We start from the raw sequence: 26,160 nt of genomic DNA, 5'->3' as shown, positions 1-26,160 counted from the left end.
AACAATTGACATATGAGAGGTTTATGGCTTTAAATGGACTTGCAGGTCAAGAAGAAAGGTAGTGGGTACTGGAGAACTATTCCGAGAAGTCCGGAAAAACCAGCTTGCCAAAAGAATTAGGCTCTAGGGCAGCGGTTCTCAACTTGTGGGTCGCGACCCCTTTGGGGGTTGAACGACCCTTTCACAGGGGTCGCCTAAGACCATCAGAAAACACATATATAATTACATATTGTTTTTGTGATTAATCACTATGCTTTAATTATGTTCAATTTGTAACAATGAAATTGGGGGTCACCACAACATGAGGAACTGTATTAAAGGGTCGCTGCATGAGGAAGGTTGAGAACCACTGCTCTAGGGGGAAGGAGGTGGCAAGAAAAAGAGCTAGGGACTTTTAAACACATGAAACATTGGAGGTGCCAGCTTGGGAAACTCTCCACATTCTAATACCCCTGCAAGCAGTGAAAAATGTGATTTTGAAAAAAAAATTTTTTTAAATACTCTGGCAGAGAGAATGAACGATGAGGTAAGTTAGACATTGATATAGTACATTCAGGCAAGATACTTTTTTTTTTTTTTTGGTCATGTTTGGTAGCATTTCTGTAAGATGAAAAATTAAAGAATTTAGACGATGAAAACCAGAGAAGGATAGAAAGTTAGAGGTGTAATTCTTTTGTAAATCTCTGAAATCACGGTGAGATATATTTGGGAGGGGCGGGGGAGGTACATTTAGAAAGTCCCTTTAATAGAACTCTTTAAGGAATACAGAAGAGTTAAAATCTTTTTCCTTGAGTCACATAACTGAGTCATGCTCATTCTCTCGGAATCTAAAAATTTCTATTAGGCACAAAAAGATGGCAGGCCTGTGTGCAGCAGCTGCTGAGGGCATGTTTTTCCTTCATTCCTTCTTGTGTCCCCCGCCTTCCCATCCTCATAGAGGAGCCTGAACATGCCGGTTGGATAGATGATCCTCTTACCCTCCTGTTAAAAGGTGATCCAGGACCTTTGGGGCCAGAATCACTGGAGCAAAGGTGGAGAGACGCTGAAGGAACAAACTGAGGCAAAATGAGAGCCATAAGTCATCTCGGGGTCTGCAAATAGACACCTCAGTGCAAACCGCTCTACTCGAGAGCGGCAGTGGGTAAATTACATAATGCACAGCCCGATGATTTTCCGTAATGACAAAACGCAATTGATTCGTTTACCTTAGCACTGATGATGCCTCCTGACAAAATGATTTATATCAATAAAGCCCAGCATCTGCGTGCACCTCACCACAATCTATAGCAGATGCTGAACAAACGGCCCCGTTCATGTTTTCCCCACCCCAGAAGGACCTTCCGCCCAGATTTACAGGCTGCGGGGTGACCCACAGGCAGGGAACATTCGGCTGCTCTGCGGGGCCCAGTGCAGTGGCCAGGTGAGCAGCTTTCCACCCGTGAAGGCCCGGAGACTTCTGCCAGGCCCCTCCCCGGCTCTGCCAAAAGCACAGGGAGCCAGCCGCATGCTCTTTCGAACTCCCAGCACTCGGATTCCCCACATTGAACTCATTTTCTTCTGAACTTACATCCAACTTTTTTTTTCCTTGTGTTATCAAGCCCTGGGGGAACAAAGAAAACACAGAAGAGGGGAGAAAGACCACGGTGGAAAGTGCCAGAAGGGAAGGTAGAGCAGGAGGAACTTGCAAATGGCTTCCCTTAGCTGGCAAAGAAAAAAGAAACCATATTTGTACTAGAAGACATGACTTTTTGCCTAATACAAATGCAGGCAACAGAAAAAGAGCTAGGTCAGGCCCTCCTTCCCCCTTTTCAGAAGAGAAAGCTGTCCACTGAGAGCATTCAGTGTTTCCATTCATCCTGGTCACTTCGTTTCTATTCCCCCAGCCCAACAAAAAATAATCAGATTTAGCTAACACTAACTTACGTTTGGTTCTTGGTATTAAAGACTCATTTTCTCCCAAATTTCACTGGCTTGTGCTGTATTATGTGTTTTCCAAGTCTGTTCAGAACATACTTAGACCTAGAGCCAGCCTATTTGCTATCAATTTGATGTCTCCAGCTTTGCAAACCTCTGATACGTATCTGTGTGTTTTGAAATCTGCTGGGTATCCTAAAGATCTCTCTCCACCTCTCTTGAGTGGCAAGAGCTGGATACACTAATTTATATCAAGATCAAATGAAGCTCCTAAATGCTTGGCTTCACTTCTCAGACTGTGGCTTATGCTGATTTATAATAACGATGGGTAAATGTTTTCCTGGACTATTATTTTGGATCAAAGATTTTGAGGTAAAGGATGTTCATAATAAAACACAGATCTATGTATTATAAAGTGAATAATACATAGGAACGTTTTAAAGAAAGCACAAATTTTTAAAGAAATTTCTACCTTGAACTTCAGGTTATACACACAAGCTACTTATTCATTCATTCATTCATTTATCATTCATTCAGCAGAAGTTCACTTATTTATTCCACAACAAATATTTCTTGGATACCTGCTATGTGTTAAGGAACTATTTTAGTACTGGAAACATAAGAAAGAACAAAACAGATGAAAATCCATTTTTCTCATGGGGCTTACATACTAATGTGAGGGACAGGCATGTACAGGGACAAAACAAATAACTAAATAAAATAATATATGTGTCATATGGTGATAGGAGAATAGTAAGGCAGGAAGAAGATTGGAAAAAAAGTAAGGTGGGGAAGGAGAAGAATTGGATATTGGGCTGCTAGCCAAGGGTACTGGAGAGTTAAAAAGGTTAGTAAGAAAAGATTCACTAATAAAATGGCATTTGAGCAAGCATCTAAGGTAGGTACCAGTGGCACACCACACAAAAGTCAAGGGGGGAGAGAATTCCAGGCATAAAGAACAGCAAGTGCAAAGGGCCTGCAGTAGATGCATTCTTAACATATTTCTTGAAGAGCAAAGAAGCTTAGGTGTGGTGGAGAATGGCACCCATATTGCAGGATTTTATAAGGACTCTGGCTTTTAATTTCAATGAAATGAGAAGTCACAGGAGGATTTTTAGCAGGGGCATGATTTATTTTAAAGGGATCACTCTACTATGCTGAGAATAGATTATAAGGAGTCCCAACTGTGAAAGTAAGAAAAGCAGTCAGGAGGCTACTACAGTAAGCCAGGCCAGGGATGATGATGGACCATGGTAGTAGCATGAAGGTAAGAAATGTTCCAATTTGGGATAATTGCATTTCTTTGAATCTAAGACATCATTGCTTGAAAGATGTGCCATTATTTTATTTTTTAAATATATTTTTATTGATTTCAGAGAGGAAGGGAGAGGGGGAGAGAGAGAGAGAAACATCAATGTTGAGAGAGAATCATTGATTGACTGCCTCCTGCACACCCCATACTGGGGATCGAACCTGCAACCCAGGCATGTGCCCTGACTGGGAATTGAACCACAACCTTCTGGTTCATAGGTCGATGCTCAACCACTGCACCACACCAGCCAGACTGTACTATTATTTTATACACCACTAAGAGAGAAAAAAAAAGTCATTGAAATTAAGAAACTATGACACTGCCTTCTGACCACTTAGGGCTTTTACTTCTTAACTTCTATAAGGTCTATTTTAAACTTAGATATATTTTTAGACTATACTATATTGCACTGACACATCCAGAAAGGGAAAATAAAACTGAAATTAATAAATTGATAAAAAATTAAACTTTTTCTCAAACTTCAATTCTTTTTAATCCCTTTAGACTCAGTCAATTTCCACATCGTTAGGGTACTTGTGATACAGTATTTTTAAAAGAATCCAAAAAAGAAATAAAGTCCATAAGTATTGGGCACTTTTGTTATAAATGATATGCAATAAACTAGATAAAGTATACAGTTTAGTGCAGTGGTTCTCAACCTTCCTAATGCTGCGACCCTTTAATACAGTTCCTCATGTTGTGGTGACCACCAACCATAAAATTATTTTCGTTGCTACTTCATAACTGTAATTTTGCTACTGTTATGAATCATAATGTAAATATCTGATATGCAGGATGTATTTTCATTGTTACAAATTGAACATAATTAAAGCATAGTGATTAATCACAAAAACAATATGTAATTGTATATGTGTTTTCCGATGGTCTTAGGCGACCCCTGTGAAAGGGTCTTTCGACCCCCAAAGGGGTCACGACCCACAGGTTGAGAACCGCTGGTTTAGTGAGTTTTAACATGTACATATACCTGTGAAACCATTACCATGAGCAAGATCTGAAGGTATCCATCATCTCAGAAGTTTTCTTATTCCCTTTGTAATCCTTTCCTCCTTCTCCCTCCCACCCCGTTTCCATCATTAGATTTCATTCTCTAGAATTTTATAAAATGGAATTATACATTATATACTCTTTTTCCATCTGGCTTTTTTCATTCAGCTTAATTTTTTTGAGATGCATTAATGTTGTAGCATGTATCAGCAGTTTATTTTATTACTGTCATAATTCCATTGTATGGACAAATGCTTTCATTTCTCCTGGGTAAATTCCTGGGATTAGAATGGCTGGGATTGTATGGTAGATGGATGCTGAGCCTTTTAAGAAACCGCCAGACTGTTTTCTTGAGTGTCTTGCCGTTTTGCATTTCCACCAGCAATATCTGAGAGTTTCACTTGCTCAGCACTCTTACCAGAGCTTGGCATTGTCAGTATTTTTTGTTTTAGGCATTAGAATCGGTGTGTAGTGTTATCTCATCATTGCTTTCATTTGCATTTTTCCAATGGCTAATGATGTTGAACTTCTTTTCATGCCGTATTCCAGTAGCTGCTGCAACAAATTACCACAAACTTGGTGGCCTAAAGCAACCCTCTTATTTTATAGTTCTGGAGGGTCAAAGTCTAAAATGGGTCTTACTGGGCTCAAATCAAGGTGTTGGCAGAGCTGTGGTCCTCTAGAAGCTCCAGGGAAGCACGCACTGTCCTTTGGTTTGACGTTGCAGCTTCTGGAGGCTATCTTCTTTCCTTGGCATCTTCGAAGCCCAGCAGCAGAGCATCTTCGGATGTTAATGACTCTAACCTCCTCTCCTGCCTCCCTCTTTTAATTTAAAGAATGCTTATGATTCCATCGGGCCTACCCAAATAATCTAGGATAATATTTTTATTTTAAGGTCAGCTGCTTAGCCAGCTTAATTTCATCAGCAACCTTAATTCCCCATTTCCATGTAACATAAGATATTCATAGGTTTGGGGGACATCTTCTGCAGGAGGAGGAGGGTGGGTATGATTCTGTTCATCACAAATGTGCGTATTTCCTCTTTGGTGTAGCGTTAAAGTCTTCTGCCGATTTTTAAAAATGGTTGTTTGCTTTCCTACTGTTGAGTTTGAGAGTTCTTTATATATTCTGAATATAAGGCCTTTGTCAAATATGTGATTTGAAAATATTTTTTCTCAGTCGGTAGCTTTTTACTTTTTTCCCCCCCAAAATTGCTTAATGTTATCTTTCCCAGAGCAAAAGATCTTACTTTTTATGAAGAACAGTTTATCATTTTGTTTTGTTTTTTCCTCCATGGATTTTATCTGCATTTAACGTCATGTCCAAGAAATTCTTGCCTACCCCCAGGTCACAAAGTTTTCTCCTATGTGTTTTTCTAAAAGTGTTAGAATTCTACATTTCATCTTTAGATCTATGATCGAGTTTCAGTTAATTTTTGTATAAGGTGTAAGGTTTATATCTAGGTTGATTTTTTTTATTAGGATGTCCAATTTTTTTAAGCTCCGTTTGTTGAAAAGATAACCTTTTCTCCTTGAATAGCCTTTTAAGATGTCAGATATTCATTGACCATTTCTGTGTGGGTCTGTTTCTGGAGTCTATTCTGATCTTTTCACCATATCCCATTATCTTGGTTACTAGAGCTTTAAAGTAAATCTTAGAATCAGGTAGTTTGATTTCTCCAACTTTATCCTTCTTTTCAAACTTATTTTGGCTATTCTATTCTAATTCCTTCGCCTTTCCACATAAATTTTACAATCTTTTTTTCCCATATGTACCAAAAATCTTGCTGGGATTATGACTGAAATTATTTTAATTCTACAGATTGATTTAGAGAGAATTGACATCTTTACTATGTTCAGTTGTTCAACCTATGAACACTTCATGTCTCTCCATTCATTTTAGTCTCCTTTAATTTCTTTCATCAGTCTTTTTTAGTTTTAAGCATACATACTCTTTATGCTTTAGTTGGATTTATACCTCATAAATGACATTGTATTTTTTATTTCAGTATTTGTAGTGTTGCTAGTTTATTCTTGGCCATGTATTTTGTGAACTTGCCAAACTCACTTATTAGTTCTATGAGTTTTTGGATTTTCTACATAAACAATCGTGTTATTTACAGATCAGGATGGTTTTACTTTCTTCCTTTTCAATTTATAAACCACTAGTTATTTTTATGGCCTTACTGCACTGGCAAGGAATTCAAATTCAATGTTGAACAGAAGTGGTGAGAGTGGATAGCCTTACCTTATGTCCATTCTTAAGGGGGAAAGCATTCAGTCTCACTACAGAGCATGATGTTAGCTGTAGGTGTTTGTTGTTTGTTTGTTTGTTTTTATAGATGCTCTTTATCACCTTGGGGAAGTTCTTATCCATTCCTAATTTGCTGAAAGTTATTATCATAAATGGATGTTGAATTTTGTCAAATGCTTTTTCTGCCTCAATTGATATGATCATGTGGTTTTTCTAAGACTTTTGTGATGGATAATGTTAATTGATTTCAAAAAGTCTTGCATTCCTGGAGTAAATTCTACTTGTTCATAGTGTATTATTCTGTCTATAAGATTACCGAGCTTCATTTACTAGCATTTTGTTTGAAGGTATTTTTTACATCTATGTTTATGAGAGATCATTGTCTATACCATCCTTTGCTTATGCTGTCTTTGGTTTTGATACACCTGTAATATTGGCCTCACACAATGAGTTGGAAAATGATTTTTTATTTTCTGTTTATGGAAGAGATTGTATGGAATTGATGTTATTGCTTCTTTAAATTCTTGGTAGCACTCACCAGTGAAATTCCCTGGGCCTGGAGTTTTTTGTTTTGCTCTGTTTTGTTTTTATACTTAATGTTTTAACATATGAAATACAGTTATAGTAACTATTTTAATGCCTTTTCTGTGTTTTGATTTGATTTTTCTCTTCTATATGGGCTGTATTTTGTTGTCGTTGTTGTTGTTGTTGTTTAATTTTCATGCCTGGTAATTTTTGACCTGATTCCAGACATTGCAAATTTTATCTTGCCAGATACTAGGTATTTATGTATTCCTCTAAATAGTCTACATTTTGTTCTGGAAGCAGTTAAGTTACTTAAAATCAGTTTGATCCTTTTGGATCTTAAAACTCGGTAGCTGGGACCAAAGGCACGTTTGGGCTAGTGCCAATTGTGTCCTGGTATTGAGGCAAGACCTTTCTCAGTGCTCACTGTCCAATGACAGCCCAGCTGATGGGATAAGACACTATTCAGGCCCTAGATGTGTGGCAGGTACTCAACCCTATAATTCCTTTACCGGCCTGGTTCTTTTCTGGCCTCAGGTCGTTTCTCCACATGCATGTACTGATTGATTGGTGTGAGTGTGCTGCTGGATATCTGTAGGGAGCACTCTTAAATCTCTTGAGTCATTTCTCTGTATAGTTCTCTCTCTCTCTGGTAATTTGTCCTTCAGACTCTAGCTGCCTTGATTTTGAACTCTCAGCTTTGTCTCCTCAACTCAGGGAATCCAATGGGCTGTGAGTGCCCACTTCCTGAGCTACCACCTAGAAAGTCTCTCATGGCAGTAAGGTGAAGTAATGTTAACGCTTACCTACTTTGTTTCTTGACGCTCAATGATCGCTGACCTTCTTGTTTGATATCCTGTATCTTGAAAGTCATGGTTTCATATATTTTTTTCTGACCCTTTGGCTGTTTCAGACAAGAGATTGAGCCTGGGCCCTACCACTCCATTTGGCAGAAAGCCCAAGTCTTGGTACTGGGATCTTAATTCAGGTTCTAATTATGTATGTAGAACTAGCCAGATTTTGACTCCCACTTTGAGGATGTTCTTTAGCACTTCTGATTCGTCATCTCCCTACCACCCTCCTAACCATTTGATTCTCAGAGGTTAAATGAATGTGTTCTACTATTGGAATTTTCTTCCAAGCAGCTGACACCCATTTTGCAAGTATGATACTGGCTGTTTGATATTAGTGTCTGTGTGGACAAAGATAAGTATGGCAGGATTACTGCCTCCCTCGGGGAGAATGAATATAAGGCACCAGTGATTGTGAGATACATTCTGATTTCATGTAGGTTAAAATGTGAAATATTGTAGAATCTGTGAAATATGGCTTTTTTACTCTGGTGACAATAAGACTTTCTAACTGATTGGATGAAAGCATAAAATCAAGGATGGCTCCAAAGTTTTTGATCTAGAAAAAACAGGGCCAGGGGGAGGAAGCATCTTGTTTGGCCTTTCCAGTATACACCCTCCATTGTGCAATCACTAATAAACTAGGAGGAGAAGAGATATGAAGGGCTCATCTTGTTTTATTGGGTATATGTTATGAGTAATAAAGTTGGCATGAAGATGAAAAATATACCATTAAAACCTCCTCAAGACTGGCAGACTATATGTAGCCAACTCTATTAACAATGGCTCTTTCAACAAAAAAATAATAATGATAAGATTGAGAATCAGCCCCAAAGGCTTAAAGCAAAGAAATTTTAAAATCATGCACTTATCAACAGGTCTAAAAATAAGATAAACTCAGATATCAGAATAGGAAATCCTGTCTTTTCAAAACTTATCATTTTTATTATCACCTTTCTCTGATATAGCAATGAATTATACAGAAAAATCCATATATGAAAAGATTAAAAATTAATCTAAAATGCCAGAAAGATGTGGAATATAGATGTATATAGCTGTGTATTTGTTTATTTTTAATCCTGACTGGAGGATATTTTTTCCATTGATTGCTAGAGAGAGTGGAAAAGAGGGAGGAGGGGGGGAGAGAGGGAGAGAAGCATGGACGAAAAAGTGACACATTGATTAGTTGCCTTTGACTTATTGAACCTGAGACTCTTCAGTCCATGGGCTGACACTCTGACCACTAAGCCAAAAGAGTCAGGGCTGGCTGTAATTTTTTTTAATCTATCCCAAGAATTTGTGTGTGTGCTTTTATTTAGAGAGAGAGAGAGAAACATTGATTGGTTGCCTCCTGTGTGCTCCCCAATTAGGGATCGAACCCACAACCTCAGTATGTGCCCTGACGCAGCCTTTGGGGGTATAGACTGATGCTCCAACCAACTGAGCCACCTGGCCAGGGCAATAACTGTAGTTGTTGTTGTTTTTGACAAAATCTTTTAGGTACAATCCTTGAGAACAATTTTCTTGGAAAAGGGTATTTATAACCCATGTATGTGAAATAACAACATTTGTGATTCCCATGGAAACCTTGTCAATTTAATGGAGAAAGAGGTTACCTGATCTCTGAAGCAGGTCTTTTAGAGTTGTTGTTTAATAACCTGGAAAAATGTCCTGAAGACCGGCATCATGGTTGGGTCAGACTAGGTTAGGGCAGATGCACTTGATCACAGAGCAGTGTGCCTTTGGAAGAAAGGTCACCCCCAGGGTTGTACAAGGAGAGGATATAGCCACCTGCTCACCAGCCATACCCATTCAATTTATCACTGAGGGGCAGGTGATAAACTGACTGCTCACACATTCTCAGATGTCACACCTCTCTGTGCACAGTACTATCATAGGTACCAAATAGTAGAATTCCCCCAACCCATCCCTGATCATTGAGAATGTATTGTCAAGTGAGACAATTATTAATACATAAACAACTCAAAGACTGGCTTTTTATCAACATGCAGAAAATGAAATTAATTTTTTTTTCCATTTTGCTTTTTACCAAATTAAGACCATCATATATTAAAGTGTATTCTGAGATGTATCAGCTGGTGTTAACAGATAAGACATAAGCAAAAGCTTCCTTGCATGAACGCATTAGGGACACACTGAGTGGGTTACACACACTGTGAAATGGGTTTCTTTGGTTCAGGGCCCCTAAGAAACTAATCAATGTGGGTATTTTCCACACATTTTTTAATTTTAGGTCCCTTTTTCATGGACCGTCTTGTAGGGCTGCTGCTTTGTCTTGTTTGTCTCTGAGTCCCTGGTACCTAGCATGGAACCTGGCCCTAGGAGACACTCAAAGACATTTGTACAATGCAGTAATGAATTTGCTGGTTGCCTGATAACCTGCCAGTTGTCCGTTAGCCCTTTACGGAACCATAGACTAGGCCGTGACTCTCCCATCTCTGGGGCTGTGTGCTGCTGACAGTTCAAGTTTGCACCAGCCTGAGTTGCTCCACATTTCTCTTTGACCAGGGAAGAGTAGAGGGGCATCAGATATTTCATCTTGCCTTGTCTACACTCCACCTTACCTTCTTCCCCCAACAACCTGGGAGGTTCCTCTGCCTCTTCCTTGGGGAGCATACAAAGGTTACTGCATCAGCCTAAAGCTGGGCCAATGCCCCAGCACGTGGAATGTGAGTCACTTCTCAGCAGAACAAGAGGGAGGCCGCCTGAGCAGTGTGTGGGTCAGGAGACTGCCGCCAACAGAAAGCTTCTCTTTTGCTTGCACTTTACTTGACCTGTGGATAAACAAAGACTTTCTATTTCTAGAAATCCCATTGTTTTAACTGCTTTGAGTTTCTTTTGTAAACTTAAACATCCATGTCTTTATGCAAGGCGTGTAGAGCTCTGTGGGCCCAGTCTGAACATTCTTTATTCCTTTTATATATTCTCCTTATGTGTTTTGTTCTTATAAGCCACAAACCCTAAGCTATCTAAAATTCAGTCTTTTCTTTAACAATATATGACATTAAAAACAACTAAGAAGTTGTAGTGTGAGTAGAATATTCAATATTGCAGAGAACTTGATAAATGTAACCTCTTTGGGGAAGAGATTGAAGGCGTGTAATTCTTTCCATTCAGCTGGCTATGTGGTAGGGTCTTGGAGGCATTTAAAAACATAAAAATAAACAGTATTTTAGTTCATGTTTTTAGGGGATTTGGAATAGAGAGGAAGGAATTATATTCACAAAATACTGTGTTCCAGCCTATACACCTGTATGTCTATATCTATGTATCTATATCTATATCATCTATCTATTCACAACAACATTATAGGTAAGTGTTGTTTTCCCTGTTTTACAAACAGAATAACTAAGGATCAGAGAAGTTAGGGAACTTCTGAGATTTATTTATTTATTGAAATTAAATTAACCCAAAGACAAGATGATATGTTGAAGTTCAGAGAAATTGGCTATCTTTTGAGCTTCTTTTATTGAAACTAATGTATAATATTGAAACAGAGGATCCCACAGAGCTTCTGACTGTGCTGGTGAGTTTAAAATACCTGCTGTCCTTGTCTTCTGTTCTTTGACCTTGAGCTACTCATTATATTTCTCAGAGGCTTCATTTCTTCATCATAAAGTGGGGATGGTGGCATCTTCTTGGCCTCTATTAACAAGTTTTGGGTGAAAGAATAAGTAGTATAATTCAGGTGAAAGTGAAACTCCTTAGTGCTGTGTAAATATATGGTATTGTTGTCACAAGTGAAGTTCTAAATAAGAAGGCCAGTGATGTGTTTGGAGTGCATGTACTATACCTTCAATTTTTTTAAAAAAATGTAGGTTTTGGCATTTAGCACTGCTTCCAATGAGTTTAGGCTTAATTTCAAGCATTGTAAAAAGCAATCCATTTTTAAATGATCTATAATTAAGGCTTACAGAGAGGGTGTGTGGGGGAAATGTGAATGACCATTGATGGGACACTCAGTATTGGATGCAGATAGAGTAAAGGATATTGGAGAACTGGAAGGCATGGTTTCTGCCCTAGAGGGGCTAAAAGAATGTAAACAAACATTTATTTCCCCTATTCTTTAATCTGTTGTATTTATCCAAGACAGTTACTTTACTGGAGAGAAATCCAGATTTTGATATAATAAAGTCACTCTGGGAACATTAGAATTTATTTTCCTTTTGTAATTTAACACAATTGCGCTAATCTAGAGAAAATTGGCAATATAAGACCAGGATTTAAAATTAGAAATGAAAACTTGCAAATTCATTTTTTCATATATCAAAAATCACATATTTTTTAAAGGTCATATCCACATGAGTGACCTAGTGAGTAGCTTTTTTGTCATATTTTATTTTGAGGAAAGTAAAAATCTTGAATCCCAAATATTGGTGTTCACATTTCAAAGATTTAAAAAAAAAAAAGATTGCCATTTTGCAGGGGTTGGGTGGTAGGGGTATATAAGTTTGTGCCTTAATAGGAGACCATCAGTAATTTTATACCCAATTATGTGCTTTTAAGACCTTGCTTTGTTTCTCTCTAGTGGATGACACTGTGGTTGCCATTCCCTATGGAAGCAGACACATTCACCTTACCTTAAAAGGACCCGATCACTTGTGTAAGTAAACTTAGTTGTTTTCCTTTGGGTATTGGGAATTTTAGGCATTATTATTTATTTTTTGTTCCCAGAATAGATTAAAATACAGAAGTATAAATCTTTCCACTTTATCATAATATGATATTTTGAATGCTTCTGTTTATCTTTTGGTTGCCTAATTAGATAGCAAAAAAAAAACTCTTTGGTAATTATCTCTAACCACAGTCATCCTGAAAAATACAAAATAGATCCTCCCGTAGTTTGTTCCTGAGGTAAGCACATGTTTATGCTTTTGTGAATATTATTTCTCATTTTCTATCTTCTTTATTTCCAATCAATCTTGATCTTTTTCTTACCTCGTCTCTTGGCATTTTTTTCTTCTTCCTTCCAACCTTCCTTCCTCTCCTTCTTTCTCTTTTTTTTATTCTTCCTTTTCTCGTGTTTCATTACTGTATCAATTCAGAGGAACATAGAAACCCCAAACAACCTTAACCCTGTGGCATTTAAAGAAAACCATTTTGGTAAATTAAGCATCCCATGTATTAAAGACAATATAGGGTCCTAATATCTTGAAGATAGTTATTGGGTTCAGGATTACTAATGGGGAGATCATATACAAACTCTGGTGGGACCAAAAATCAAATAGTAGCATGGTCCCACTGGAGTTTGTACAAGAACTGACCTTCAGGCATGCCACGTCTTTTTTTTTTTTTAGTATCATTTAGTGCTGCTTAGACGTAGACCTCAAAGTTACAAACAATTCAGTTATGCCATGTTTTTTTTTTTTTTTTTTAATATCATTTAGTGCTGCTTAGACATAGACCTCTAAGTTACAAACTGAAAATTATGGGCTGTGAACCAGGGAGCCGGGAGGAGAGGATATGTTAGTGTTTTCTGCAAAATTCAATTCCCCTGGAAGATTTCACTTCAGTTGATCCCTCAGGCATTTCTGATCTCCACTTCAATTGTTCCTGGGTTCCGACAAAGCCATCTATCATCTTCTGCTCTTTCTCCCCACCCACACACATGCCTAAGAAACCAATTTAGGTAGCAAGCCCTGTCTTTTGGCAATTGGATTATGACTGAAATCATTCCAGAAAGACAAACAAGATGAAGACAAATTGGAGCCTGTGAAAGTTCAGATAGCCTACTATAGTCTTTCTAAAAATAAAAATAAGTACATTTTATGGGAGAGGTGGGATGTGAAGGGTCATGTGAAGTAAAGGAATAAGTAAGGTACAGTTCAGGCAAAGCCAAAAGATGCTGATAAGACACCTTATATGGTTCCAAGTTCTTTCCTAGCCCTGAACAGCCCCCAAAAATATAGTGTTCACATGTCAAAGGATGATATATATGTGTTCACTATTACCATTTAAATGATTTATTTTTCCCTTTGAGAGCTGGACAGAGGTAACTGCTGGTGAAGCAACCCTACTCAAAAATAGTATTTTTCTGAGCCGGGATAGGCAAAAATCCATCAGACCAAGACCATCACCCACCTGGGGACTGACTCCTCACTGTGGAAGAAAGAACCCAAAGGGATATAGATATAAGAGGAAAATTTATTTTTATAAATGTATTAGCCTCCCAAATTCCCTAATTATGTGATCACTAGGAAGCTGATGAATTGGCCTTATTTGCTTTAATTGTCCCAAGGATTTGGTAGATAAAAATTGCAAATGATATTTATGGATGATGAAAAGCAAAATTAAATCTTCATTAATTCCCCCCCCCCCAGTCGATATACTATTGATAACATATGTATAACTAACAAAGTTTTTGCTTTGTTTTGTATTTGGAATATAATTCAGAATGAATATGTGAGTAAATGATGCCCCATTTCTCTTGCAACCCTTAGCCTTTCACTCCCAGCAGCTGCTCCAATATGAGATCAACCTTAAAAATTTAGGGCCAAACTAGAACAAGACTAGGCAGTCTGGTCTGGTCCAGCTCATCTTTCATCAGAATACCTTGAGATGGTTACTAGGAGGCCTGGTGATAAAATTGAACCAGATGCTCACATTAGGCTTAGAACTCTAAGATTTTTCCAAAACTAAATGAACTTACATCCTGGAGATATCTCCATAAATGCATGTAAACACATGTAAGGCAGCTGGAAGATTGAAGGCAGGAGGAAGGAGATGCAGTGCTATTACTCTCCTCTGATGACAACTGTAGTTCCTACACTCGAATATTTTGTTGGGTGCCTTATGTTCTTCTGGGAGGGCCTCTCTGTGCTGGGATAGGGGAGGGCAATCTGACCTACTCCCAGAGAAGGGCTGCACAGACTTCACCTAAGGGTCATGGGCATTTAATTGGACACCAGCATTTCCCCCTATTGGTATTCCCTTGCAGTACAGAGCTTGACTTAAACAACATCTAGAAGAATTTAGTATAAATACTTTAGGCACTTTAGTACATCCAGAAACCGTAAAATTATTCTTAACCACAGAACCCCAATCTGTAAAACATTTAAGAAGGGAATCGGTCTGATTGAATCTAGGGTAGAAGACCTAGAGCTTCACTCAGGCTCCCCATCTTTCTTCTAAAGAACCCCTGCCCAAACCAAGGGTCCTTGTTAGATTTCGCCTATCTACATTCCCTTATGCAGCGGGCAGTTATTCTAAATCCCTCTCAATCACATAAGAACTTCCCCTGCTCTGAAATACATGTCATAATTATCATCCTCCCAGCAGGCTTTAATTTCCTACAAGAAAACATGATTCACAGACTTGGTCATTGGCCAGATTCAGCTTGGAATGTTCCAGGAATCAAGAAGTTCTTCTTTCTGTCCTAAGCTCTTACGAAAGATCATGTATGCACATAATACTAAATGAAGTACCAAGAAGGATTTTAAAAAGAAAGAGAAACAAAACGGACAGTTAGTTCTCTGTCCTTAAGTCACTAGACTTTCTTCATTTTTAAAGATAGCACACATAAAATAAATAACCAGAAAGTATAAATAAATACAAGGTAATTCATGAATATAAAGTCACACAGGTACTGAAGGAGTTCAGTGAGGCACCCTGGATCTCATAGAGTAAAAAGGAAAGTGGTAGGGTATTCTAGGCTGAGGGCTGTGAATACTGAACTCAATGAATATGTATGGAAGATGGTTTAGTCAAAGGAATAAGATTGTGATCAGGTGGAGTGCCCAAATGAGGTCATCCAGGGAATCAAAGATTTTTTTGGAGGGAGACTTGAATGTTTGGATAATGAGTTTTAAAATAATTTCATTTGCATCATAAACTCTTATGTGATCCAGTGTGCCTATATATTTTGTTTATATCCTAATTGTAATTGTGTCAGCCACATAAAGAATGATACTTCCCCTTATATAGCTCTAGGCTCTGTTCCATGGAAAGTACTTGCATGTGGTCTGCTGCAACCTTGGGAACATCTTTCTCTTCATGTGTTTGATTCTGTAGATCTAGAAACCAAAACCCTCCAGGGGACTAAAGGTGAAAACAGTCTCAGCTCTCCAGGCATCTTTCTTGTGGACAATTCTAGTGTGGAATTCCAGAAATATCCAGGCAAAGAGAACCTGAGTATCGCTGGACCGCTCACCGCAGATAGTACATCCAGAAACCGTAAAATTATTCTTAACCACAGAACCCCAATCTGTAAAACATTTAAGAAGGGAATCGGTCTGATTGAATCTAGGGTAGAAGACCTAGAGCTTCACTCAGGCTCCCCATCTTTCTTCTAAAGAACCCCTGCCCAAACCAAGGGTCCTTGTTAGATTTCGCCTATCTACATTCCCTTATGCAGCGGGCAGTTATTCTAAATCCCTCTCAATCACATAAGAACTTCCCCTGCTCTGAAATACATGTCATAATTATCATCCTCCCAGCAGGCTTTAATTTCCTACAAGAAAACATGATTCACAGACTTGGTCATTGGCCAGATTCAGCTTGGAATGTTCCAGGAATCAAGAAGTTCTTCTTTCTGTCCTAAGCTCTTACGAAAGAGCATATATGCACATAATACTAAATGAAGTACCAAGAAGGATTTTAAAAAGAAAGAGAAACAAAACGGACAGTTAGTTCTCTGTCCTTAAGTCACTAGACTTTCTTCATTTTTAAAGATAGCACACATAAAATAAATAACCAGAAAGTATAAATAAATACAAGGTAATTCATGAATATAAAGTCACACAGGTACTGAAGGAGTTCAGTGAGGCACCCTGGATCTCATAGAGTAAAAAGGAAAGTGGTAGGGTATTCTAGGCTGAGGGCTGTGAATACTGAACTCAATGAATATGTATGGAAGATGGTTTAGTCAAAGGAATAGGATTGTGATCAGGTGGAGTGCCCAAATGAGGTCATCCAGGGAATCAAAGATTTTTTTGGAGGGAGACTTGAATGTTTGGATAATGAGTTTTAAAATAATTTCATTTGCAGCATAAACTCTTATGTGATCCAGTGTGCCTATATATTTTGTTTATATCCTAATTGTAATTGTGTCAGCCATATAAAGAATGATACTTCCCCTTATATAGCTCTAGGCTCTGTTCCATGGAAAGTACTTGCATGTGGTCTGCTGCAACCTTGGGAACATCTTTCTCTTCTCTTCATGTGTTTGATTCCGTAGATCTAGAAACCAAAACCCTCCAGGGGGCTAAAGGTGAAAACAGTCTCAGCTCTCCAGGCATCTTTCTTGTGGACAATTCTAGTGTGGAATTCCAGAAATATCCAGGCAAAGAGAACCTGAGTATCGCTGGACCGCTCACCGCAGATTTCATTGTCAAGGTAAGCCCATTTAGGTATCTTGTGTTCAAGCCCCCTCCAAACTGATGATGTTTACAATCTCCTGAAGAGAGAGCTTTAGGCTTTGACAGAGATTTGGAAAGCCAATTATCCAAGAGATGTTTAATTCATGGGTGTTGAGCTACATCCTGGACTTTACAAGAACATATTTTTTTTTTAAAGTCCTAAGAAAATTGTGTGTGTGTGTGTGTGTGTGTGTGTGTGTGTGTGTGTTTTAATAAAAAGACCCCACTCACAAAGCCAAAACGTCATTAGTTGGGGGATACAAACTGTTTTTAAAACAAGTTAGGGTATAGTCACTGACTCATATAAGGTATTCTTAGTCAAAGAGAGAGACAAACTAATGATCCATAGACTTGGTCATGCTTCCTTCCAATTGCAAGTTCTGTTTTCCCTTGTACTGGCAACAAGACGAGGTTGTTTCCTTCTATCAGAGCTTCCCTACTCTTGCAGGTAATATAAAACACATTGCTGGAAGCAACATACACATTCTGTAAGAAAAAATGTACACACTAGAAGAACATTTGGGAATCACAATAAAATAAAACATATTTTTTCCTTCAGTAGGTCAGAAGGACCTGAAGGATTTCAGCTGTAAAGCTGTAAAACTTGTAATGTGTCCAGGACTCCATAAATTTTTCATCATGGGACCTGGAGCCAGAGGACATTTGATTTAAGCTAAGGCTTCATGACCCCAGGGCAGCTGAAAGTAAGAATGCATATAGGAAAATGTGATAGGCAGTGAGGTTGGATGGAAGAAGGGTTCCAGAGTACTGTACTGCCTCCATCTGCATGGTAGCTTTTTTAAATCCAGTCCACCTGCCAGCCACATGAACTTGAGCAAGAAGCTATAAACCATAAGAGATAGCTCACAATAGAAATGATGCTGTAAGTAGTTAAACAAGCAAATACAGGCATACCTCAGAGATATTGCAGTTTCAGATCCAGACCACTGCAATAAAATAAGTATCACAATAAAGTCATAATCCTTTCGCTGGTGGAGGGTCTTGCCTCCCATTTGTAAAAAACGCAACACCTGTGAAGCATAATAAAGCGAGGCGCAATAGAACGAGGTATGCCTGTACTGTAAAAAATGGAGAAATATCTTTATATTTTGAAGCTCTTAGAGTACTGTTGAATAAACCATTTATGCTAATTTCCCTAGGGGAGTTGGAGAGTTAATACACATACTGAAAGTATAGAATATGATTCAAGTAATATGCACATTTGAATAGTTCATGGCATTGTTGAATGCATTTCATATATCCAGCTGCCTTCTGCACATCACCACTTGGATGTCCAACAGAGACAATGAGCTCAACATGTCCAAAATTGGACCCGTCTATCCCCAAATCCTGCTCTATCTTCTCGATTTCTTATCTTAAATAATACAATGTTTACCCAGCTGACTCGGAAAACTTTGATTCACATGAATTTCCCCATCTCCTAGACCCCTCATTAGACATTACACTTTGTCAGTTCTACCTCTATATCATCCTTTAAAACTATTTTTTCTTCTCCTTCTTTAGTCCTTTGAATTTCTCACCTGAACTAATATATCATCGACTCTGAATTAGTTTCCAGCCTCTGATCCATTAGCCATGTTGCTTTCAGAGTGAGTTTTCTAAAACCGGAACCCCTCTCTTCATAATGCTGCATTGCTCCACCCCCCGCCCCCCAATGCTTTGGGGTTAAAATGCAGACCCATAGCATAGCATGTATAACTCTCAATAATCTGGGTTCATCTACCCTTCCAACCTCACCTTTGAGTTTTCCTCTTCTGTTTCAACCAACTGAATGACTCACAGGTCCCCAAATCTTGCAATCCCATAACTGATTACCTTTGCATAATGCTGTTTCCTCTGTCTAAATGCTATTATCTTTTCTTTTTCCATTCACTTCACTAACTTACAACTGTTCTTCAGTATTTTCTCCATCCAGAAGCATTCTGTGATACAACCCAACATTCCTGTTGACATTACATCTTCCTACTTTGTGGTCCTTGAGGGCCAGAAACTAAATCGTATTTGTCTTCATATCTCCATAAGAAAACACAACAAACCCTAGCAAGTGTTGGATGAATAAAGGACTTTAGGCACATGGCAGTTGCTGAAGGGGGTCAGATGCTGACATCTTCATGTTACCTACAAGGAAACTGAGCTTTAGGGAAGTTGAGTGACAGGACCAAGCTCACCCCGATGACAAACCACAACCAAAAATAACCTCTTTTCTTCTGGCCCAGAACTCTTTTCAAAATTCTCTGTTGTTTCTAAGACTATTTTTTTCTTCTACATGTAAATACACATATTTAAGAAAAAATGGACTTTAAAGAAGTTTTGATGCTTTCCTAGATGCCTACCATCTGTAAATGTTTTCATTCAGAAACAAGCTAAGCTATCATTTCATTGATTTTTGCATTATATATCCTATTTTGTGATGTAGATTCAGGTTGCAATTGAGAGGAAATTTAGGTTTCATTAGAAAATATCAAGATCAAATAATGTCAAGTTATTCTAAAATAGATTATGTAATTTTTAAAATCAGTTTATTCAAACTTGAAAATGAGTCATATAATTTAAGAAGATATAGAGAAAAGAAGAAAATTACTTTTTTCCCAGTGATTCATAATGAAGCAATTTTTCTTCCCTAATTTTCCCCCAGAAATAGCTGAAAATAAAGTTACCATTTGATTTTTTATCATTTTTCATGATTTAGGTGCTTAGAAATTATACACATAATTTGTCATTCATCCTCAGTATCATTCAAAGTGTAGTCCCTTTTGCATTATATATTAACTTAAGCAATGACTTCCTTTTTGAATGAGATACACAGGAATCAAAATGGAAATGATTATTTGTCAACATCTTTATGGGAACTTATTGCCAAAACACAAATTTTGTTTATTTACAAGAAGAAAAAAAACATTTTTTGCATGGCAGTAAAATTTTCTCACAGTGAAAATCATTATATATTGCCATTGGTTCCAAAGTTATGTTTTGAAATCTCCTTTAAAGATTAAAACCAGACTGAATTATCACCTTGCTTCCTAGGGACTCATATCTTCCAAAAATTTAAAAATTATACATTGGTTGTACAACATTTTGGCAATGCTAGTGTAGAGTGGCACAAAAGATACGCTCTCTAGAGTTTGGTATAGTCTCCTGCTCACTGGATATGTAACCTCAGTGTGTTATTTTACCTTCCTGAGCCTGTTTACTCATTTGAAAAATGGTAATAAAATACTCCCCCATAGTCTTTGTGAGGAACTGAATCAGATAGTGTGTATAACAGCAGATAGATCCAAATTACTGCCTTTCCATCTTTTTTTAAATGCTTTAACTTCTGAACCAACTTATCACAATAGTCTGCACTGTATACTCAGAAAGCTGCTATTCTGAAGATGGTCAATTTACAAATAACTGGTATACCCAGGAACAACTTGGCAGGTGTAGCTATTAAGACAGATGGATGTAGGAGCAGACTGGCTGTGACAGTAAGTGTCGGGGCAATTCGCTATTGGCTGGATGACTGCCTGGCTTAATATCCCCTTCCTCCTACCATGCCATTGGCATCCTTTCTCAAGCTGCAGACTCAATAGAAGATAATGACTTTCCCCGATACTAGATGGTCTTTTTTAGTTATGGTTTATTCTTTACTAGAGGCCCGGTGCACGAATTTGTGCATGGCTGGGGAAGGGGATGCAGCAGGTTGGCTGGCTGGCCTGCCCCCTGGTCAAACTCCCGTCTTTACTAGAGGCCCGGTGCACGAATTTGTGCATGGCCTGCCCCCTGGTCAAACTCCCAGTCGAACTCCTGGTTGAGGGGACAGTTTGCATATTAGCCTTTTATTATATAGGATTAGAACTTCCAACTTAGCTCTACTTGTACAAGAAACTTAGTTATATTTATTCATGTCAGTGTGTGCTCATTTTTAAAATGTAAGAAGAAATCCATATTAGATAGATAGAAAAGAGACTGATGAGGTGCCCAAGCCACAAAAAGGGCAGAAATACACAGTAGAATAGTAAACAATAAGTGCACTTAGAACTAAGAACACTGACTCACAGTTCATGCAATGAAAACTAGAGACCAGTTACTTCCTACAGAGAATAATTTACTAAATGCATTACATTTTTATAGTTGAAGAATTTGGGTTAGGAAGGTTGACATCATTCTAATTGCAGTCCAAGAAGCTTGTTTGAGTAGTCTAGGAACTAGAAATACCATGGTTTCCATTTGGAGTATTGGAGAGATGCCTTCATATTTCTTTCTGGACATCCTTGAGCATAACCCTGTACATAATTACGTGGCATCTGCCCTTTCCTAGGTTATAATGTCATTTGAGAGATAACACACTGGATAGGAAATGTTGAAATAGTGATGCATATAATGAAGTACTAAAATAAAATGGGCACAATAAAAGCTGTAGATACTTGCTACAGGCTAATGTGATTAAGGAAGCCTTTGTAGCCAACATTATACCCATTATCCCCATGGAGGCATCTCTGGTCTGCTGCCCTACTCAAGGGCTGTGGGCAGTAGTAAATCCATAACCGACATCTCTCATGCAACCTTGACCCAGGGACCTATGGCTGAACTGCTGTACTAGTATCTCCCATTATTGAGGTCTGGAAATATAGGGGGACTAGAAAACTCTATAAGAAGTGTAAAAATAAAGTTGGATGCTAACAATTTTTTATCATTATTTTTACTGAATAAACCCTAATTTTAGTCAGTATTTCCAATTGTTGAAACTGTCAGGTATTTCAAACAATGGAATGATTGAATTTATATTTCACTCAATAATAATTAGCATTTTTACAAGCCCTTTCCACTCTACTATACTACTGTATTATCAAAGGACAGTGGGAAGTACTGTTGGGTAAGGGTTGTGTTATAACAGTACTGCTTCTTTTCATGAACTTTAGCAACATTTTATCAACATACATTTTGTCAACAAGAAATGATTGCCCTGACCAGTTTGGCTCAGTGGATAGAGTGTTGGCCTGCGGACTGAAGGGTCCCAGGTTCGATTCCAGCCAAGGGCATATAGGGCATATACCTCGGTTGTGGGCACATCCCCAATAGGGGCTGTGCAAAAGGCAGCTGATTGATGTTTCTCTCTCATCGATGTTTCTAACTCTCCCTCTCCCCTGCTCTCTGTAAAAAATCAATAATATATATATATTTTTAAAAGAAATGATCAATAACATCTTCAAGAAAACTGGTAGATATACACATATAAAGATGATAATTATTCTAAGAATTTGCCACAAATAGTATCTGAAACAATCATCGTTATATAATTCATTTGTTTGTTCATTCATGCATTCATTTACAGTATGGGGCAATTGATTGGTTACTTACTATGTGCCAAACATTGTATATGATGCTAAAGAAAGAGTGATGAGCAAGATAAATGGCACCTGCCTTCATAGTGTTTATAGCATATGGAGGAGAAAGGCAATGAAATAACAATTATATCGATATCAAGTGCTTGTAAACATTTAAGTGATATAAGGAAGATCTTGTTGCATATTTTGAAAGCCCAGAAAAGCATTTTAAAGTATTTTTAACAGTTCCTTGAGGATTCACTATCACCATTAACCACCAGAACAGTCCAAAATTGAACATAATAGACTGAAACATTGAAAAGATAGATTTTTCCTATTTTCCATGTTATTCCCTTCCAAGCAGGCATATTGATGTATTTCTACCACTTTCAAGCACAGCCTGGTCATGACACCCTGGGCTGCCGTGAGACGGGTGTGACCAAGTTGAATGCCATTGTGGGTTCCAGCTCAGAGGCTCATGGGAATAGCTCCCTTTTGTCCTCCTCTCCTCAGGCCAGAGCAGCAACTCAATTGCAGCCAAGGTGGGTGGGGGACTCCTGAATGCCAGTCCCCCTACTCACCTGTCTGGAGGGAAAAATTTCCTACAACGTCATAGAAAGAAAAGAACCTAGTTGAGGAACATTCCAAGGCTCACAACTAACGCTCTTCCCAAATGAGAAGCAAGAGGTATGGCATTTCACAGTGCTTCATCTGGGAGAGCCTTTGTGTATTTGATGCCTTTCGTGTACAGTGGGGCCTTGACTTACGAGTTTAAAAGTTTAATTCGTTCCGAGACTTGGGGCCTTGACTTACGAGTTTAATTCGTTCCAAGACTTAGCTCATTAAAGAGCTCCTTAAGGAGCTCATTAACTCAAATTACTCTATCAACTCAATGCAAAAAATCAGCCGAGAGACAGCTGGTATCTCAAAAAACTCGTTAGTCGGGACACTCGTAAGTCAAGGCCCACTGTATTTGAAATTTCTCCTAATTCTTTTGATTTTACATGGACTTAAAGCTCAACTGCTACCCACGTGCCATTTGTACTGCCCTGCAGCTCTATTATGACAGTGCAATCAGTCGCTATGGCAAGTGTCCAGTTCTGTCTCCTTTACTTTCAGTGTGAGAAGTCATTAAATTGAATTTGAAACACCGAATCATTGTAATTATAGGAAGAAAAGTATGGTTCAGAACATTCTTTTTGCTTATTAACTTAAGGAGGTCAAAATTACACATGCCAGATGTATTTAGCTCCCTTAAACAAAATTCTAATGTGTCACACTGAAGCGTTCATACTAGGGCCTGAGTTTTAAGGATTTAGGGTTGATGATGCTTCAGAGCAGATGATAACAGTGATCCCAGCAGCCCAGGATTAATAAAACCAAAAAGGAACACAGTGGTTCATCTCTGTAAGCAACAGTTAGGCCATCAAACTTAGACATCAGGTTAGCCTCTTCTTTTTATTTTAAACATTTTTTCCTACTTGAAAATGAAAAATTAAGAAGATACTGAGAAGAGAGGTACACGAATACTGCTAAAGATAAATACTTATATCTTCACAGCACTAACAAAGATTGCTTGATTCCATGAAAAGAATGGCAGCTTTAGAACCAGGCACACCTGAATTCAAACCCCAGCTCTGTTTTTTCCTAGCTGTGTAGCCTTGACAAAGATACTTAACCTCTCTGGGCCTCCATTCTCTCACTGTAATGCTAATGTGGAAGATAATGCAGGAGGAGTTTTAAGATTAGATTTAATATAAATAAAATGTATCCTGCACAAAGTAGGACCGAATTTAGTGCTGATTGCTGTGGGAATTGTAGCTACTCAATGACAGAGAAGGGAGAAGCAGGAATGTTATCAATGAAAATAAACAAAATACCCATCTAGGGGTGGAACCTATTGCCTATTTCTTCCATGTTCCTGTTGACCTCTGCATCCTAGGTGTTCAATCCAGTTATCAGTCTCTTCTCAAACGTGGACATAGAGTCTCAGCATTTGTTGTCATTACATGTCGCTCTCATTGAATTCATTAAGAACAATATTCTTCCTAAGCTGCTTTTTCCCCCTTCAACATGGTGTTTTAGTAACCCTCTCGCTTGACACCATATCGCCTTGACACCATGGCATCAAAGTGTCCAAGTACCTTGATGTTATATTCTGCTAATTTTGATTCCCCACCCCACCCCCCACTTCCCCAGGACTCAGTTTAATCTCTAGCATCCCAAAAGGGACCCTTGCAAAACAATTCATCTCTCAGGATCTAAACAGATTTTCTGGCCTTTTTAGTATTTTTCATGGAGCTTTTGTTCAAATCAGAGCCTTCTTCTAATAGCTTTCCAGCATGATAACCACACATCCCAAGAGAGCTATAGGCTTTTGTGAGCTTAAAAAATTAAAAAAAAACTTTCCAAAGAATGTGATTAATACTACATCCCTAAGCAAGCAATTAAATATCCTGTATTTGACACACTGGGACTGAAAAATATTCATCTGTAGGCCATGCTCCCCATTTGTGAAAGATGTCGTATTGCTTCAGCTGTTTTTGCTTTAAAGTAGGGAATTGTATCACTGTTTATTCTAATCAGGAAAGACCTGGATGCACCATGGGTCAGAATCCCAGCATGACATGAGATAAATGATAGCTTTTCTCTCTTTCTTCTTTCTCCTTTCCAGCTCTTCCAGATTTTCTGAGGAATATTCCCATATGCTCATCAAAACGCCAAACACCCATCTGGGGGTCAGGACCTATTCCCTGTTTCTTCAGTGTTTCTGTTATCCTCTGCATCCTAGATGTTTAATCCAGTTGTTAAATTCGGTAGCAGAAGAATAAGGCTCTCTTTTTTAAGAATCTGAAGGCCGAATCTATGCACATATCTGAGAGACGAGGCAGTAAGCCTTAGAAATATTGACAAAGACTTTGGCCACAGGATTCACCTGATGACACTTCTCATTCCTGTAATGGAGTTGGAGTAAGAGGTGGTCCTCTCAGTTGTCCATAGAACTTCCTTTAGTATAATAATCAGTCCAAGCCTTGCCCTAGCTGAGCAATCTAAGTGTTGTATCATATGTCATTTTGTCTTCACCAAATCAAGGCATCATTCCTGTTGGGTACCTTTTTCTTCTCTTTCAGTTTGAGTATTTTCTCTCAACCTTGTACTTTTAAGAACCATTAAAAAATTATTGCCTCATATCCTCTCTTTAAAAAACACACAAAGGAATTGTCATTTCCATAAGCACATGTTTTATTTGATATATTTGCTTTCAATTCTGTAAATTGGTGTTTTTCAAAGTTTGGTTCTTGGACTATGCTACATTCGAATTGCCTGGATTTCTGGGCTTGAGCCCAGGAATTTGCATTTTAGCAAACTTCCAATTGGTAACTTTGCACATTAAAATATATAAATCACCGAGTTGTCAGGAAACTCCATGTATGTCTCTGAGTGGGAAGAGCTACTTAGTTCTTTAACTCTTATTTTTCTTAACCAAAGATAGTATCTTTCTTTTTTTTTCACATTCGAATTGCCTGGATTTCTGGGCTTGAGCCCAGGAATTTGCATTTTAGCAAACTTCCAATTGGTAACTTTGCACATTAAAA

The 26,160-nt window shown here is 38.2% G+C and overlaps 1 protein-coding gene across 1 annotated transcript in view; it reads left to right on the top strand.

The window, feature by feature from the left end:
* ADAMTSL1 (ADAMTS-like 1) overlaps nt 1-26,160 on the top strand; it is a 397,951-nt gene that overhangs the window by 130,533 nt on the left and 241,258 nt on the right. Inside the window, exons 6-7 of the mRNA XM_014542360.1 lie at nt 12,410-12,484; nt 17,057-17,214. Of these exons, the coding sequence (XP_014397846.1) occupies nt 12,410-12,484; nt 17,057-17,214 (233 nt within the window). The remainder of the gene's footprint in view (nt 1-12,409; nt 12,485-17,056; nt 17,215-26,160) is intronic.

The sequence above is a fragment of the Myotis brandtii genome, unplaced genomic scaffold (genome assembly GCF_000412655.1).
Source record: "Myotis brandtii unplaced genomic scaffold, ASM41265v1 scaffold30, whole genome shotgun sequence".
In the NCBI taxonomy this organism is placed as follows: Eukaryota; Metazoa; Chordata; class Mammalia; order Chiroptera; family Vespertilionidae; genus Myotis; species Myotis brandtii.
This window is presented reverse-complemented; position numbering and strand designations above follow the sequence as displayed.